The sequence below is a fragment of the Canis lupus genome, chromosome X (genome assembly GCF_003254725.2).
Source record: "Canis lupus dingo isolate Sandy chromosome X, ASM325472v2, whole genome shotgun sequence".
Classification (NCBI taxonomy): Eukaryota; Metazoa; Chordata; class Mammalia; order Carnivora; family Canidae; genus Canis; species Canis lupus.
In genome coordinates, this window is record NC_064281.1 from 110231087 (window position 1) to 110244078 (window position 12992).

The 12992-nt window shown below is 40.4% G+C and overlaps 1 protein-coding gene across 8 annotated transcripts in view; it reads right to left on the reverse strand.

Moving 5' to 3' along the window:
• ATP11C (ATPase phospholipid transporting 11C) overlaps positions 1 to 12992 on the reverse strand; it is a 193199-nt gene that overhangs the window by 32489 nt on the left and 147718 nt on the right. For all 8 annotated transcript variants that reach the window (XR_007409492.1, XR_003141712.3, XM_025460869.3 and 5 more), the window contains 3 exons: positions 9411 to 9513; positions 8148 to 8293; positions 2792 to 2851 (listed from right to left, as the gene is read on the reverse strand). Coding sequence is in view for 6 of the 8 variants with exons in the window: in XM_025460869.3 (XP_025316654.1) it covers positions 2792 to 2851; positions 8148 to 8293; positions 9411 to 9513 (309 nt within the window). In the remaining 2 variants the exon portion in view is untranslated. The remainder of the gene's footprint in view (positions 1 to 2791; positions 2852 to 8147; positions 8294 to 9410; positions 9514 to 12992) is intronic.

Genomic DNA, 12992 nt, shown 5'->3' on the forward strand with positions numbered 1-12992 from the left:
CCTCTGTAAGCAGGCTCCCTCCCTGCCACCTTACCCACAGCTATTATTGTCCCCCAAATCAACTATATGTACCTCCAACCTTCCAAAAGGTGATCATTTTTCTACTTGTCGACTTGCAGTTTTTGTTCTCTCAGACCTCTGATTGATTTCTTGGGTGTTCAGAATATGACAACTATCTAGCTGTGTTCAAGAGACAAGACATGCTTAGGGTCCTAAATGCTCCACCATCTTAACTCCTCTTCCACAAAGATTTAAACTCCTCAAAAATCGTCTACTGAATTGAAAAGTATCCCCAAATACCCAAATTGGTGCTTTGTTCCTTTTAATTCTCAAGGGAGAGGATTAGTTTGTTGGTGCACAATACTATATTTTCATTGGAAACGATCTCATTTTCACTAATGAGAAAATTGAAAACAGCAAACAAACAAACAAACAAAAAGACTGCCTGGTGTGTAATTAAGTCTTGAATTTCATTCAAACAGAAGAAACATCAATCTACTTTTGTTCCACTATGGTACTATGATGTTACATGAGAGATAATTATAATTCTTAGATGCGTAATTAGGAGACAGTGTCCTCAAAACAAACAACAGGTTTAGTTGATAATAGTGTCCTATTAAACCTGCTACAAATATTTTCCTTTCACATAGGAAAAAGACCAGTATTATCCTAGCTTCGCTAAAGAAAGAGTTGCTGTCTGCTTAAAGAATCGGAATCCTGGGCAGCCCGGGTGGCTCAGCGGTTTAGCACCGCCTTCAGCCCAGGTCGTGATCCTGGAGACCCAGGTTTGAGTTCCACATCAGGCTCCCTGTATGGAGCCTGTTTTTCCCTCTGCCTGTGTCTCTGCCTCTCCCTTTCTCTCTCATGAATGGAAAAAAAAAAAAAAAGAATCTGAATCCTGGTCCTATTTCTCCATTCTCCGTAGCTGGCTCTCCAACATCCAGGGTTGCAGAGAACATGTGACGTGGACCTGAATTGAAAAGGGCTGACCAACTGTGTGTGCTCTAAACATATTTGTGATATGGGCGCTATATCCAGCAGTAGCACAAGGCCGAAGTTAAAAATAAAGCTACTGCACGGCACGCCACCACCTCAGACAGACCTTCTTTTTACCCGACACACTTTTCCTCTAAGATATCTGATAGCTCCCTCCCTCCTCTCCTTCAGCTCTCTGCCCAAATGTCACCTTGAAGAGAACTTTCCAGATCATCTTCTATAAAACAGCAGACTTCTGCATTCACACTCTACCAGTTTTTAATGCTTTGCTTTTTCCTTCAGAGCCTTTATCAGTACCTGACATATGTGTATGATTGCAGGCTCTCCCCCTAACACTACACTGTACTGTGAGCTCCATGGGGTAAGACTTTGTTTTGATCACTGTTCTATGCCCAGCACTCAGCCTGGCATACAGTAGGCACTCAAGAGACATTCAATAAATGAATGAACCTACCAACTGAGCAACAGAGGCAGCCAAACATCAACTCCTATGGAGACCTCAACAGCTAATGTAACCTAACCAGACCCCAGACAGACTGGGGCCTGAGTCTCAGCTGGCTTTATAAGGAATAAGTTCCTTCTTCATACAACTTGCGAATACAGTGGTTTCAAATTAAAAACAATGCTTTAACCAGATTAAGACAATTTCCATTTAGCACTTTGCTGCAAAACCGGAAATGTCTTTTTAAATACTTGCACTCATTCATGGAAGTGAGAACTTTGATCAGTAGTAATCTGAATGCTCAAAGCAGATTTATCAGAATTTATAAAACTCTCTGTAACTAATACTGTTAGTTTTACATACAAGAAGGCTGATGGCACTCAGTAGATGATGAATTCTTAAAGCAACCTGTGGAAGTGGCATCACGGGTGTGATGACACAGTACTGACATAAAGGAGAACGCACCAAACGAAAAGGGGGCAAGTTCTAGGGAAAGAGAGCAGTCACTTCCCATTCAGAACACGTCATCTTAGAAATACTACCAAGAAAATGAGAAAAAAGATCGCTTCCTAGCAGGAGGAGTGAAGCAGGCCTTGAAATTTAGAAACTTGGTCTCTAATATCTGTGATAATGCTACCATGAGCTCAGCTTGGCAAAATCACTGAATTGCTCATAAATTAACTACAAAATTTCTCAGTAATTGAGCATCACAGCTCCTGTATTTGGCTACACTTCCACGAGAAGCAACAAAGAGCCATTTCAGTTGTTAAAGCTATAAATGTGTATGCCTACCCACCACTTCTGTATCAAAAGAACACATATCTTCGTTACGGAGTAAGAGATGTTCAGGAGACAAAAAAGGGCAAAAACTGTAATTGCTCAAGCAATCCAAGGCTTTATCCAGGGATCACAGCTTCTTAGCCAGTTGAAAGATCAACATTTTTCTAGAAAATCAACCCGAGAAACTGCAAAGGTGTGAGATTTTCTTTGATGAAACATTAAGCTACACCATTTTAGGATTATTGGGAAACATGGTTTGCATTGATTAAAAGAAATACTCTTAAGGTTATCTCAATTCCAACAAGATGTATCAAATAACTTTTAAGAAGAAAGTAACAATACGTACATTACTAAAGCAAAGACATAAACATTTGCTATTGTCAAAAACCAGGGCAAGAAGATTAACTATTGAACTAAAAAATAAATAAATAAATAAATAAATAAATAAATAAATAAATAAATAATTCTTTTACTTTGAACATGCCTCTCTCATCACTACAATCTAATACAAAAAAGGTAATTTATTAATAGCCAACGTAAAGTACATAATAATAAATAACTAGGGAAACAAACCTGTTGTGAGAATCCACAGAAGAATTGGTACAAAAATTGTGGCAAGATGAAACAAAGGTTCTGGAAAAAAATGTAAAAAAGGGTTAATGTTTTCACTTTAACTTTCTAAACTAACACAGGATACTGGACTCCAAATAGTCTATAGTCAATCCTAAGTCCTTCTAATATCATAAATAAATCTCCATTAGAGTTGTAAGCAGACAACTCAAAAGACAAATGATTAATTCATATTAATACCCACTTTTGCCTTACCAAGCAGAAGGAGGATCTCACTTTATGAGAACCTTTTGCTCTTCTTGAGAGAAGAAATAATCTCATACAAATACAAACATCTAGGTATTACCCCTTAAATGCCAATTTGATTCGCAAAATCAATGTAAGGTAGACTGACATAAAGCTCAAAGTGTACATTTAAAGTCAATTAATGCCAATAAACAGCCAGGATATTCTTATAGTATATGTCAACACTAACAGTATCAACTAATGCTTTACCACCTTTGTTTCTGCCTCATTAAACAATCAACATATTATTATTGACCACCTATTCTATGCAAAGATGGTATTGTGGGTGATACAAAAACAGGACAAAACTTCTTATTTCTACAGAACTTATTTAATTGGGAGAATACTAAAAACAAACAGGAAAAAATACAAGCCGAGAATTCATAAGGCAGGAAAAGCCACCAGGTAGGACTATCAATACTGAAATTAATGTCTTCGGGCAAAATTATCAGAACTAGTATTTTCAAATGAGTGCTATCCGTCAAGGGTAGGATGCAACCTTAGTTCAGTGCTGCTGTCACTTGTTCATAACGTCTCTGGGTAGCCCTTCTAGAGCCCATTTTTGGGCTATGTCAGAACATCAGTCTCTTTCCTTCTGTCTCACATTCTCACTTCGCTCATTTACCAGGCTAGGAGGCTCAAAACTTGTTTTTAAAAATCCAATGCATCCTCGAAGGATGAACATCTGCCATAGCTGAGGATACTTAGGCGAATATGCTACAGGTTCTGGAGGATGTTCAAGAAAAGTGCTATATATATGTTGAGTAAGCCCTATAGCATCAGAGTGCCAGAGCTCCCAAGGTCATCATCTTGATGATGGGTACACTCATGGGTACACATCAGTTTTGGTAGGATGCAAAAATATACTTAAAAATTGAGTGCGCTCTGAGGTTGGAAGAGGCAGTACTCAGTGAGGATCATGAAGATGCTTTGTGGGAAGGGGAAGTCTGACTCTCACAAGAATGTAAGTCCCATGACAACTGAGACTTTGCCTATTCTATTCCATTATGAATCCTCTGGTTTTAAAATGGTTCTTGGCACATGCTAATACATTCAAACACATCTGTTGACTGAGTGAATAAAAGAATTAGAATTTGAACAAGGGGGATCCCTGGGTGGCGCAGCGGTTTGGCGCCTGCCTTTGGCCCAGGGCGCGATCCTGGAGACCCGGGATCGAATCCCATAACAGGCTCCCGATGCATGGAGCCTGCTTCTCCCTCTGCCTGTGTCTCTGCCTCTCTCTCTCTCTCTCTCTCTGTGACTATCATAAGTAAATAAATAAATAAATTAAAAAAAAAAAGAATTTGAACAAGGTGTTAAGGATGGCTAAGATTGGTTAACAGTAGGAACCAAGGCAACCTTATATTTTAAACATATAAGGTAAGACAGGGTCAGACAGGGGGGTGCCTTAAAAGACAAACTAATCCTTAGACAATGGAGAGTGATGTTTCTGGAGGACCAGTTAAAAAGTGGCATTTTCTAAACATTAACTTGGCTGAATTACGCAAGGTAGATTGAATGGAGAAAGAGAAGGCAGGAACACCCGTCACTGAAGCACTCCAGGAGTGAAGCAATTGTTATTTGAAGATGCACTGACAAGGTAAGAGGAAGGTAGGTTTTTCAGCTCAGCCAAAGAGGGTTGAAAGTATTAGAAGTCATCTTGGGATAAAAGGCCGTAGTAGAAAAGGAACACTGCTAAGTCAGTAGCTAAGATGACCACGGGCACAGAGAGCCTAATGAATATGGAGGGTATTATCTACACAAATAATCCCCTAAATTTGGGACAGGGATAGGTTAATTACTGACCACTGGTAAACAGCCATTTTAATTCTTGTTTTGTTTGTCTTAACAGAGCATTCCTTCCATCTGGTGGTAGGTGCTTGAATTGCAGGCCAAAATCTTAAGGAAGGCAAACCAGGCCTCAGGAGTAAGATCAGAGTGTTAGGCAGATATGCACAGCAAATCTTCACGGGCTCCCTTACTAGGGGAAATTAAGAGAGAGTAACGACCTGTCCCCAAGGGGGGCTGTGAAATAGAGTGAGTCCAAGGCCTGACAGACTAAGTGTGATGTACAAAGAGTCCTGGACTGAGAATAAGTAAACCTGTTGTGGGAATCTAGCTCTGCCATTTTTGAGCTGAGGAGGAAAAGGCAAGTTATGCAAACTCTCTGAGCTCTGCTTTCCACATATTTTCTTTTAAAGATTTTTTTATTTATTTAGTCATGACAGACACAGAGAAAGAAAGGCAGAGACACAGAGACACAGGCAGAGGAAGAAGCAGGCTCCATGCAAGGAGCCTGACGTGGGACTCGATCCCAGGTCTCCAGGATCACACCTTGGGCTGAAGGCGGCGCTAAACCACTGAGCCACCTGGGCTGCCCATGTATGGCTTTAAGAATATTAAAAGCTAGTTAATTAAGATCTGGGATTGATCACAGAAAACCAGCACACAAAAAGTTGCTGTGCTTCGCCTTTCTGAAATATAGGGCATGAAATCCAAATACCGTAACAGTTTCAATCATTTAATTTGCACATGAACTTGGTAAGATATCTACAAACTAGAATCTTATTAAGAACTTTGGTAAATTCTTTTTTTTTTTTTTTAAGAACTTTGGTAAATTCTATCCCCTGGTAGACACAAATGGGTAAGCGCTCAGTCTAATGTGAACTCTAATGCTCGGTGATAAAAGAAAACCTCTCGATTCGATGCACTGAGCAGGTTACAACACTGCTTCTATGTTATTGGTCCAAAAAGCATAACCTCAATCTAATGATAAGTGAACTTTAGACAAACCCAAACTGAGTGACATTCTACAAACTGGCCAGTACTTTTCAAAAATGTTAAGATCATGAAGACAAAGAAGATAGGAGTACGCCAGTGTAAAGAAAACGAAGACACCTAATCCTGGGAAACGAACAAGGAGTAGTGGAAGGGGAGGTGGGCGGGGGGTTGGGGTGACTGGGTGATGGGGCACTGAGGGGGGCACTTGGCGGGATGAGCACTGGATGTTATGCTATATGTTGGCAAATTGAACTCCAATAAAAAAATTAAAAAAAAAAAAGAAAGAAAAGAAAATGAAGGAGGTATGACAGCTAAATGCACTCACAAGCCTGAGATGGACCACAAGGATTATCAGTGGGACCTTTGGCAAAATTGCAATACTACATATGGACTAGTTAACAATGTGCCAATTAATTTCAATTTATGGATCTTGACAGCTATGTCGTGTGTTACCTAAGGTGCTAACAGTAGACAAGAATATATGAAAATCATTTTACTAATTTTGTGACTTTATTTAAAGACTGAATTTATTTCAACATGAAAAGTGAAAAAAACTTTAAAAACTATAGTGAACAGAACATAGGACAAGAGATCAAGTTCTGGTCCATGTCAGCTTCAAATGATTTTCATGCTTTATTTTTTTTTAAAGATTTTACTTATTTGAGAGAGAGAGAGAGAGAGAGAGCAAGAGAGAAAGAGAGAGAGAGAGCGCGCGCGCGAGAGAGCAAGCATGCGTGCACAAGCAGGGGGAGCAGCAGAGGCATAGGGAGAAGCAGGCTCCCTGGGGAGCAGAGCACCTGATGTGCTGCTCAGTCTCAGGACCCTGGGATCATGACTTGAGCTGAGAGTAGATGCTTAATCCACATACTTTAGACCTTACATCACCTTCCCGTATGCCAGGGACATTAGGCATAAAATGAGTTAGGCTTGTATTATTATTTTCATGGCCTCCAAATTGTGCTCTGAGGAATCTCTGGGCAAGACAAGGAGGTTGAGCAAGGACACAACCCTGAAACCATAATCCTTCAATGAATGCAATTCTGCTATCTGCTTTATCTGTAGAATTTCAATTGAAAAGAGGACTCTGCTACTAAAAAGACTAGTTCAGAATACTGTTTAGGATAAAAAGGGAACGAACTATTGATATATGTTACAACATGGATGAAACTCAAAAACATTATGCTAACTGAACCAGGCCAGACACAACAGAGCACATATGATTTTATTTATATGAAGTTCTAAAACAGGCAAATCGAATGTGCGTACTGCATAAATTATGCCTAAATTTATATATTATATGTTGTAAGTATCACTATATATTGTGCGGCAATATAACTCAGATTAGTCATTGCTGCAAGGCAGAGGAGACTGACCGGGAAGGCTCACATGGGAATGTGCTGGGATGATGGTTACACGAATGTAAACATTCGTCAAAATGGAACTATACACTTTTAGTGGGTACATTTTATTGTATTTAAACTCCAAGAAAGTTGACTTAAAAAAAATTTCATCCCAAATTGCTGCATTAAAAGGAATTTCTAGTTTCTTTTTAAAAAATATTTATTGGGATCCCTGGGTGGCACAGCAGTTTAGCACCTGCCTTTGGCCCAGGGCGTGATCCTGGAGTCCCGGGAAGGAGTCCCACATCAGGCTCCCTGCATGGAGCCTGCTTCTCCTTCTGCCTCTCTCTCTCCCTGTGTTTCTCATGAATAAATACATAAAATCTGGGATCCCTGGGTGGCGCAGTGGTTTGGCGCCTGCCTTTGGCCCAGGGCGCGATCCTGGAGACCCGGGATCGAATCCCATGTCGGGCTCCCAGTGCATGGAGCCTGCTTCTCCCTCTGCCTGTGTCTCTGCCTCTCTCTCTCTGTGTGAGACTATCATAAATAAATAAAAATTTATAAAAAAAAATACATAAAATCTTTCAAAAAAATTTATTTGAGAGAGAGTGCATGTGAGCAGAGGGAGGGGCCAAGGGGCAGAGGGAGAGAGAAAAGCTCAAGCAGACTCTGTGCTCAGTGCACAGCCCGACACAGGGCTCAATCTCACAACCCTGAGATCAGGACCTGAGGCAAAATCAAGAGTCAGACACTTAACTGACTGAGCCACCCAGGTGCCCCAGGAATTTCTAGTTTCTGATTCATTAGATAAATCACCTATGTTTTGTAGGCCACAAATCTTGTACTAAGATAGCAAAAGAACTGTGAAAAATAGGAAGAAAATCTTATGACCAAGCTGAGTCAATGCTGGGTTAGATGGTGATAAGTCAAATTACAAATATTTTGTTACATACCTTATAGAAGAAATACTGTACAAGGTGTGCTATTCTCACATAATATAGATGTCCATGAGCCAAGAGCAGTTTCTTTAAATGTTTAAACTTTGGAACAGCATAATCGCTATTCCTGGCTGCTTGGCGGCCTTCTTTGCCTTTAATACCTGAAAAAGAAAAGCAACCCTCTTGATTTATTATTTTCACACTTTTAATTTCCTTACGTGGCACAGTTCATGCATGTAGATTTGTTTTTTAACCAAAATATGCTGTAACAGTGACAATGAGTCTTAACGAACAAAAAGTAAAACTAGGTTTAGATGGTAATTACTTGTTTATAACACAATATAAAATGATTAACTAGAATCATTGTTTTCATCATTACAAGGCAAAAATTATCTTAAGGAAAAAACTCAATCTGAAAATTATTTTAAAGGCACTTAGTAAGTGCTGCTAGACAACGGACCTGGGGTTTGTGGTCTAGGAGCTCAGAACAGAAGCATTACAATGAGATGAGGAAGTCTTCTCACTGAATGGAACTCTAAGTAGTAGCCCAAGTATTCCATGAGGTCAAGCAGCTTTGGCCATTTCCATATGAATAACCAATGTGGAACACTGAATGGGGTTACTTCCCAATGGAAAGAATCTGGGAATCCAAACTGTAGTAATAATAATTCCCAAGATACGAATACTATTATTTTCTCCCCTCAACAAAACAAAACAACCCAAAACATCTGTTGGGGCGTTAGGATTGCTGCCTATCAGCAGCCTGACGTAGGAAAAAAAAATGGTGCAGGCAGTAGAAAAAGCTGTTGTTGCATGCCAACATATACATTTGACACTACAGCCCAAAGCACCCATAAATATTGCCATGTGGAAAACCAGCCAACCAATTATTTCTTAGACCCAAACAGTTAAGAATCTCAGAAGATATAGTGCAGCAACATAAGCAGGCGATGTGGCCAGGGGCAGAAAATCAATAAAATTTCATGCATGCTGTCAAAGTGAGAGCTAAATGATCAATTGCACTGCCAGTAGGTTTGGGAAATTCACTTCACTTGGCTAATATAAAAATATCCTCTAACTTTGTATTGCTACATTCCCACCAAGGGTAGGATTTTGGGATGGACATGTCAGAGGATGATCTTTATTCATTTAATAATTATCATTCCTAAATTAAAATTCAAGATGAGTAACCAAAACATTCTCTCTAGAATATAAGATCACTCTACCTACAAACAATACTGATACCTTATAGCCGCCATCTCATTAGGTGGTTCTTACCTATTCCCACATGGGATTCCAAGATCATGCTAACATCATTGGCACCATCACCTATCGAGAGTGTTATTGGGCTGCCTTTTAAATTCTTCACCATTCTGACAATCTAAACATTAAATACAAAAGAGGTGCAGAGAAGGTCAAAGCAGAATGTGAGACTACTACATTGCAGGTATATGCCTCATTCACACTTGCCAATGGAGGCTTTGCACACAAGCAGAAAGGTAGTTTGTGCATATATGTACGATAGCTTTGAATTCTCAGAGGTAAAAGAACACAGCTTTTCAAATATAACACCAGTGCCCATTTTTTTTCTTGGTTCCAGGCATATACGAAGTGTCAGAAAACCTTGTCTCCTACCTATACCAGAGGCTAAAGTGTTTCCCCCTCTTTTGTCATCACTCCACGCATCCTTTCAGATGACATGTTGAGTGTGACAGTGAAGACCAGAAAGCTCATTTGAGGTAACATGCATAGGGCTACTGGAGTAAGAGTGGGAAGTAAGAGAACAATGCTTCTAGAACCTCTCCAGCTCTCTTCCCTGCAGACCCAACCATTCCCTTTGGTGCATTCTCATATTCCCAGGGTCTTCCCTAATGGCAAATTCTTACACACATCCAGCTGCCAAATAAACTTTATGAAATCTCCCAAACCCAATATGATTTAAACTCTTGGGCAGGTTATCTGTGTTTTTAAATGGGGGCATTTTAATGGTGGTGGGATCTGCGGAAACTTCCCTGAGCTATGTGTATAATGCCAGTCACTATTCTGAACGTCTCTTCAAGATGTGTCAAGGGCACAATGCAGCTCACAGCTGTGCTCATGGCAGGTACCGAATAAAAGAAATCTTCTGCTGGAATCACTTGTGGAAGTCTACTGGGGGAGCAGCTGCCCTCCCACCACCCTATGTTTTAGACAATGACTGCTTTACGTGTCCCCCCTCAAACCCTTCTAGAATCTGGCAGTTTTAAAAAAAAGTGTATATAATGCAGAAGCTAAACTAATGCCTTGCAGAAATTCTGTCCTCAGAATTGCTTTCAGCAGTTAACATAAATAAGATCCATTTTCAACAATAAGTGATTAAAAATAATTGACACGAGGCTAAGCCACCCCATAGTTTTTTCTTTAAACAAAATTTAGCAGGTTTTAGTTGTACTAAGTAACATATAAAAACCAACATCCAATTCCATTGAACACAAAAACGCTGTTATTGTGAAATGCCAGCTTTCCCCTATTCCATTCCCTCCCTCAACTTGGTTCTTTTCAGAAATTTTTAGAGACTCTTAGAAATAATCTGTAAATAAGTGAAAGACAAAATTAAAGACCTTGAACTAAATGTGTTTTTGATGGGCTACATAATCCTGGTTAACCTCACTGCACCTGTAATACTAGTAAAGTCATAATTTGCACCTAAAGAAAGAAAAATTGCAGCCAGGAAAGGTCTAGGGAAGGCAATAAAATTATCGAGGGTGACAGCTTGTGCATAAAAATATAGGTTAAGAATATTAAAGGTCATCCTTGTGGAAAGATAAAAAGACATATAGTCATGGACTATAACATCATGAAAGATTTAGATAGATAAACATGTTTTTTTTTAAAACTGTGCCCTGGGTCACCTGGATTAAGAACTTCTCAACCTCTAAGACAGCTTCATGAGAAAGAAATCAATTTGCCAAAAACGATTTATCGATCAACTACAACTGCACACAACACAATGTGCAAACATCCAAGAAAAGACAGAAGGCTGGTCACACACCTTAAGAAACATGTCATGGAAAAGTAGAGATAGGGAATAAGTAGGGGAATATTAGGTAATCAGATTAACAAGAAATGCCAACAGTGTGAAGTATCTGTGCAAGGGAATACAACACTGTCATCTAAGTTGTCCACCCAAGAAAGCCCTGGATGCCAGAGAAGGGAGAGGAGACTACATGCCAGAGTAATCAGGAATGATTTTACAGAAGGAAGGGTAACTTTATCTAACTGATGAAAGATGGTTAAAGATTTGCACGGATGGGGAAAAGGGGCTTGGAGGAATATTCCAGAGAGAGGGAGAATGGCATGATCCAAGGCACACGCCCAGGTTAAGTACAATATATGCTCAGAAGACAGACTGACTTGACCAGATCAATGAGTTTTCATAGAGGGGGCATGGACAGGTGTACCTGGGCCCAGATCAACAGGCAGTGATATTATCAAAGTGGGAGCGAGGTGTAGGAAGAACAGGAAGAAAAAGCAAGGCTGCAGGCAAAGAGCCAAGTTAGGTGGCTAGCTACAGGCCTGTGCCTGTGGGATGCCTGGATGGCTCAGTGGTTGAACGTCTGCCTTTGGCCCAGGGTGTGATCCCGGGGTCCTGGGATTGAGTCCTGCATCAGGCTCCCCATAGGGAGCCTGCTTCTCCCTCTGCCTATGTCTCTGCCTCTTTCTCTGTGTCTCTCATGAATAAATAAATAAAATCTTAAAAAAAAAAAAAAGGCCTGTGCCTGTAAGGAAAGAAAAGATGAAAAAGACAACATACTCGAAAATGGACAGAATTTGGTGACTGATACCACATGGGAGGGGTAAAGCATGGGGGAAGTCAACACAGATTTCAAAGTTCTGAGTCTAGAACGCTAGAAGGACAGTGAACTCAGTAATTGCTGCAGAAGACAAGGAAGATGATGAGCTGTAAAGAAAGCTGAGTTGAGCTGATAATGACACAGCCAAGGACATGTATCCAGTAAGCAGCTGGAGAAGTGAAGCAGAATCCCAAGTATCTGGATTAGCATTGGTGGTTCAGTGGTAGAATTCTCGCCTGCCAACTATCTGGATTGGAGAAGTAACTAGAAAAACACATACATGGACATGACAGAGGAGTAGGCGATATCCTGGAAGATGGGACTAGAGCAAAGGAAATAAAATAGGTCCAGGATTGAACTACAGGGAGGCTCCATATTCTGGGTGGGAAATGCAGTACAAGGTCAGGAATTCAAATAACTAACTGCCTGGGTAGCAGAGTAGCTGGAATCCTAGTGAGCAATTTGAGCAACAGACAATCAACGTAGGAAAAATGAAGAGAGAGACTGTCTCTGACTAAAGGGACAATTTCTATGGATGTGGTTCTGGTAGGATCTACTTCCTCAGCTGGAGCTAACCAAAGCTCTGAAGGTTGAAGAAAAAAAAGAAGAGCATGATTGTGGTGGTGATCAAGAGTGAAAAGAAAGTAGACTGAGACAATGCCCTAAATTAGGGTGGGCTGTGTGTGCACGTGCGTGTCCATGTGTGTGTGACGTAGGGAGTAGGGTTTGGATAAAGGACGAACCAAAGACACAGCCATTCCTTGAGTCTAGAGCAGGCAGCTGAAGAAAATGGAGAAGCAAGAGTGACACATGTGAAAGAATACAGTGCACAGAGCAGTGAAAAATCTGTAAGAGACTCTAAGGGTCTTGGTACCAAGTGCAGAAAAGCAAGGTGAAGCAGATCCACATGGGCTGGGGGAGCTGGAGACAACAGCATTTGGGAGGTGGCCATGGAATTGGGTTTAATTATGAGTAAAACTTCTGTTAGGCCAAAAGGAATTCAGAGAGAGTTCCAGATGAGGAAGGC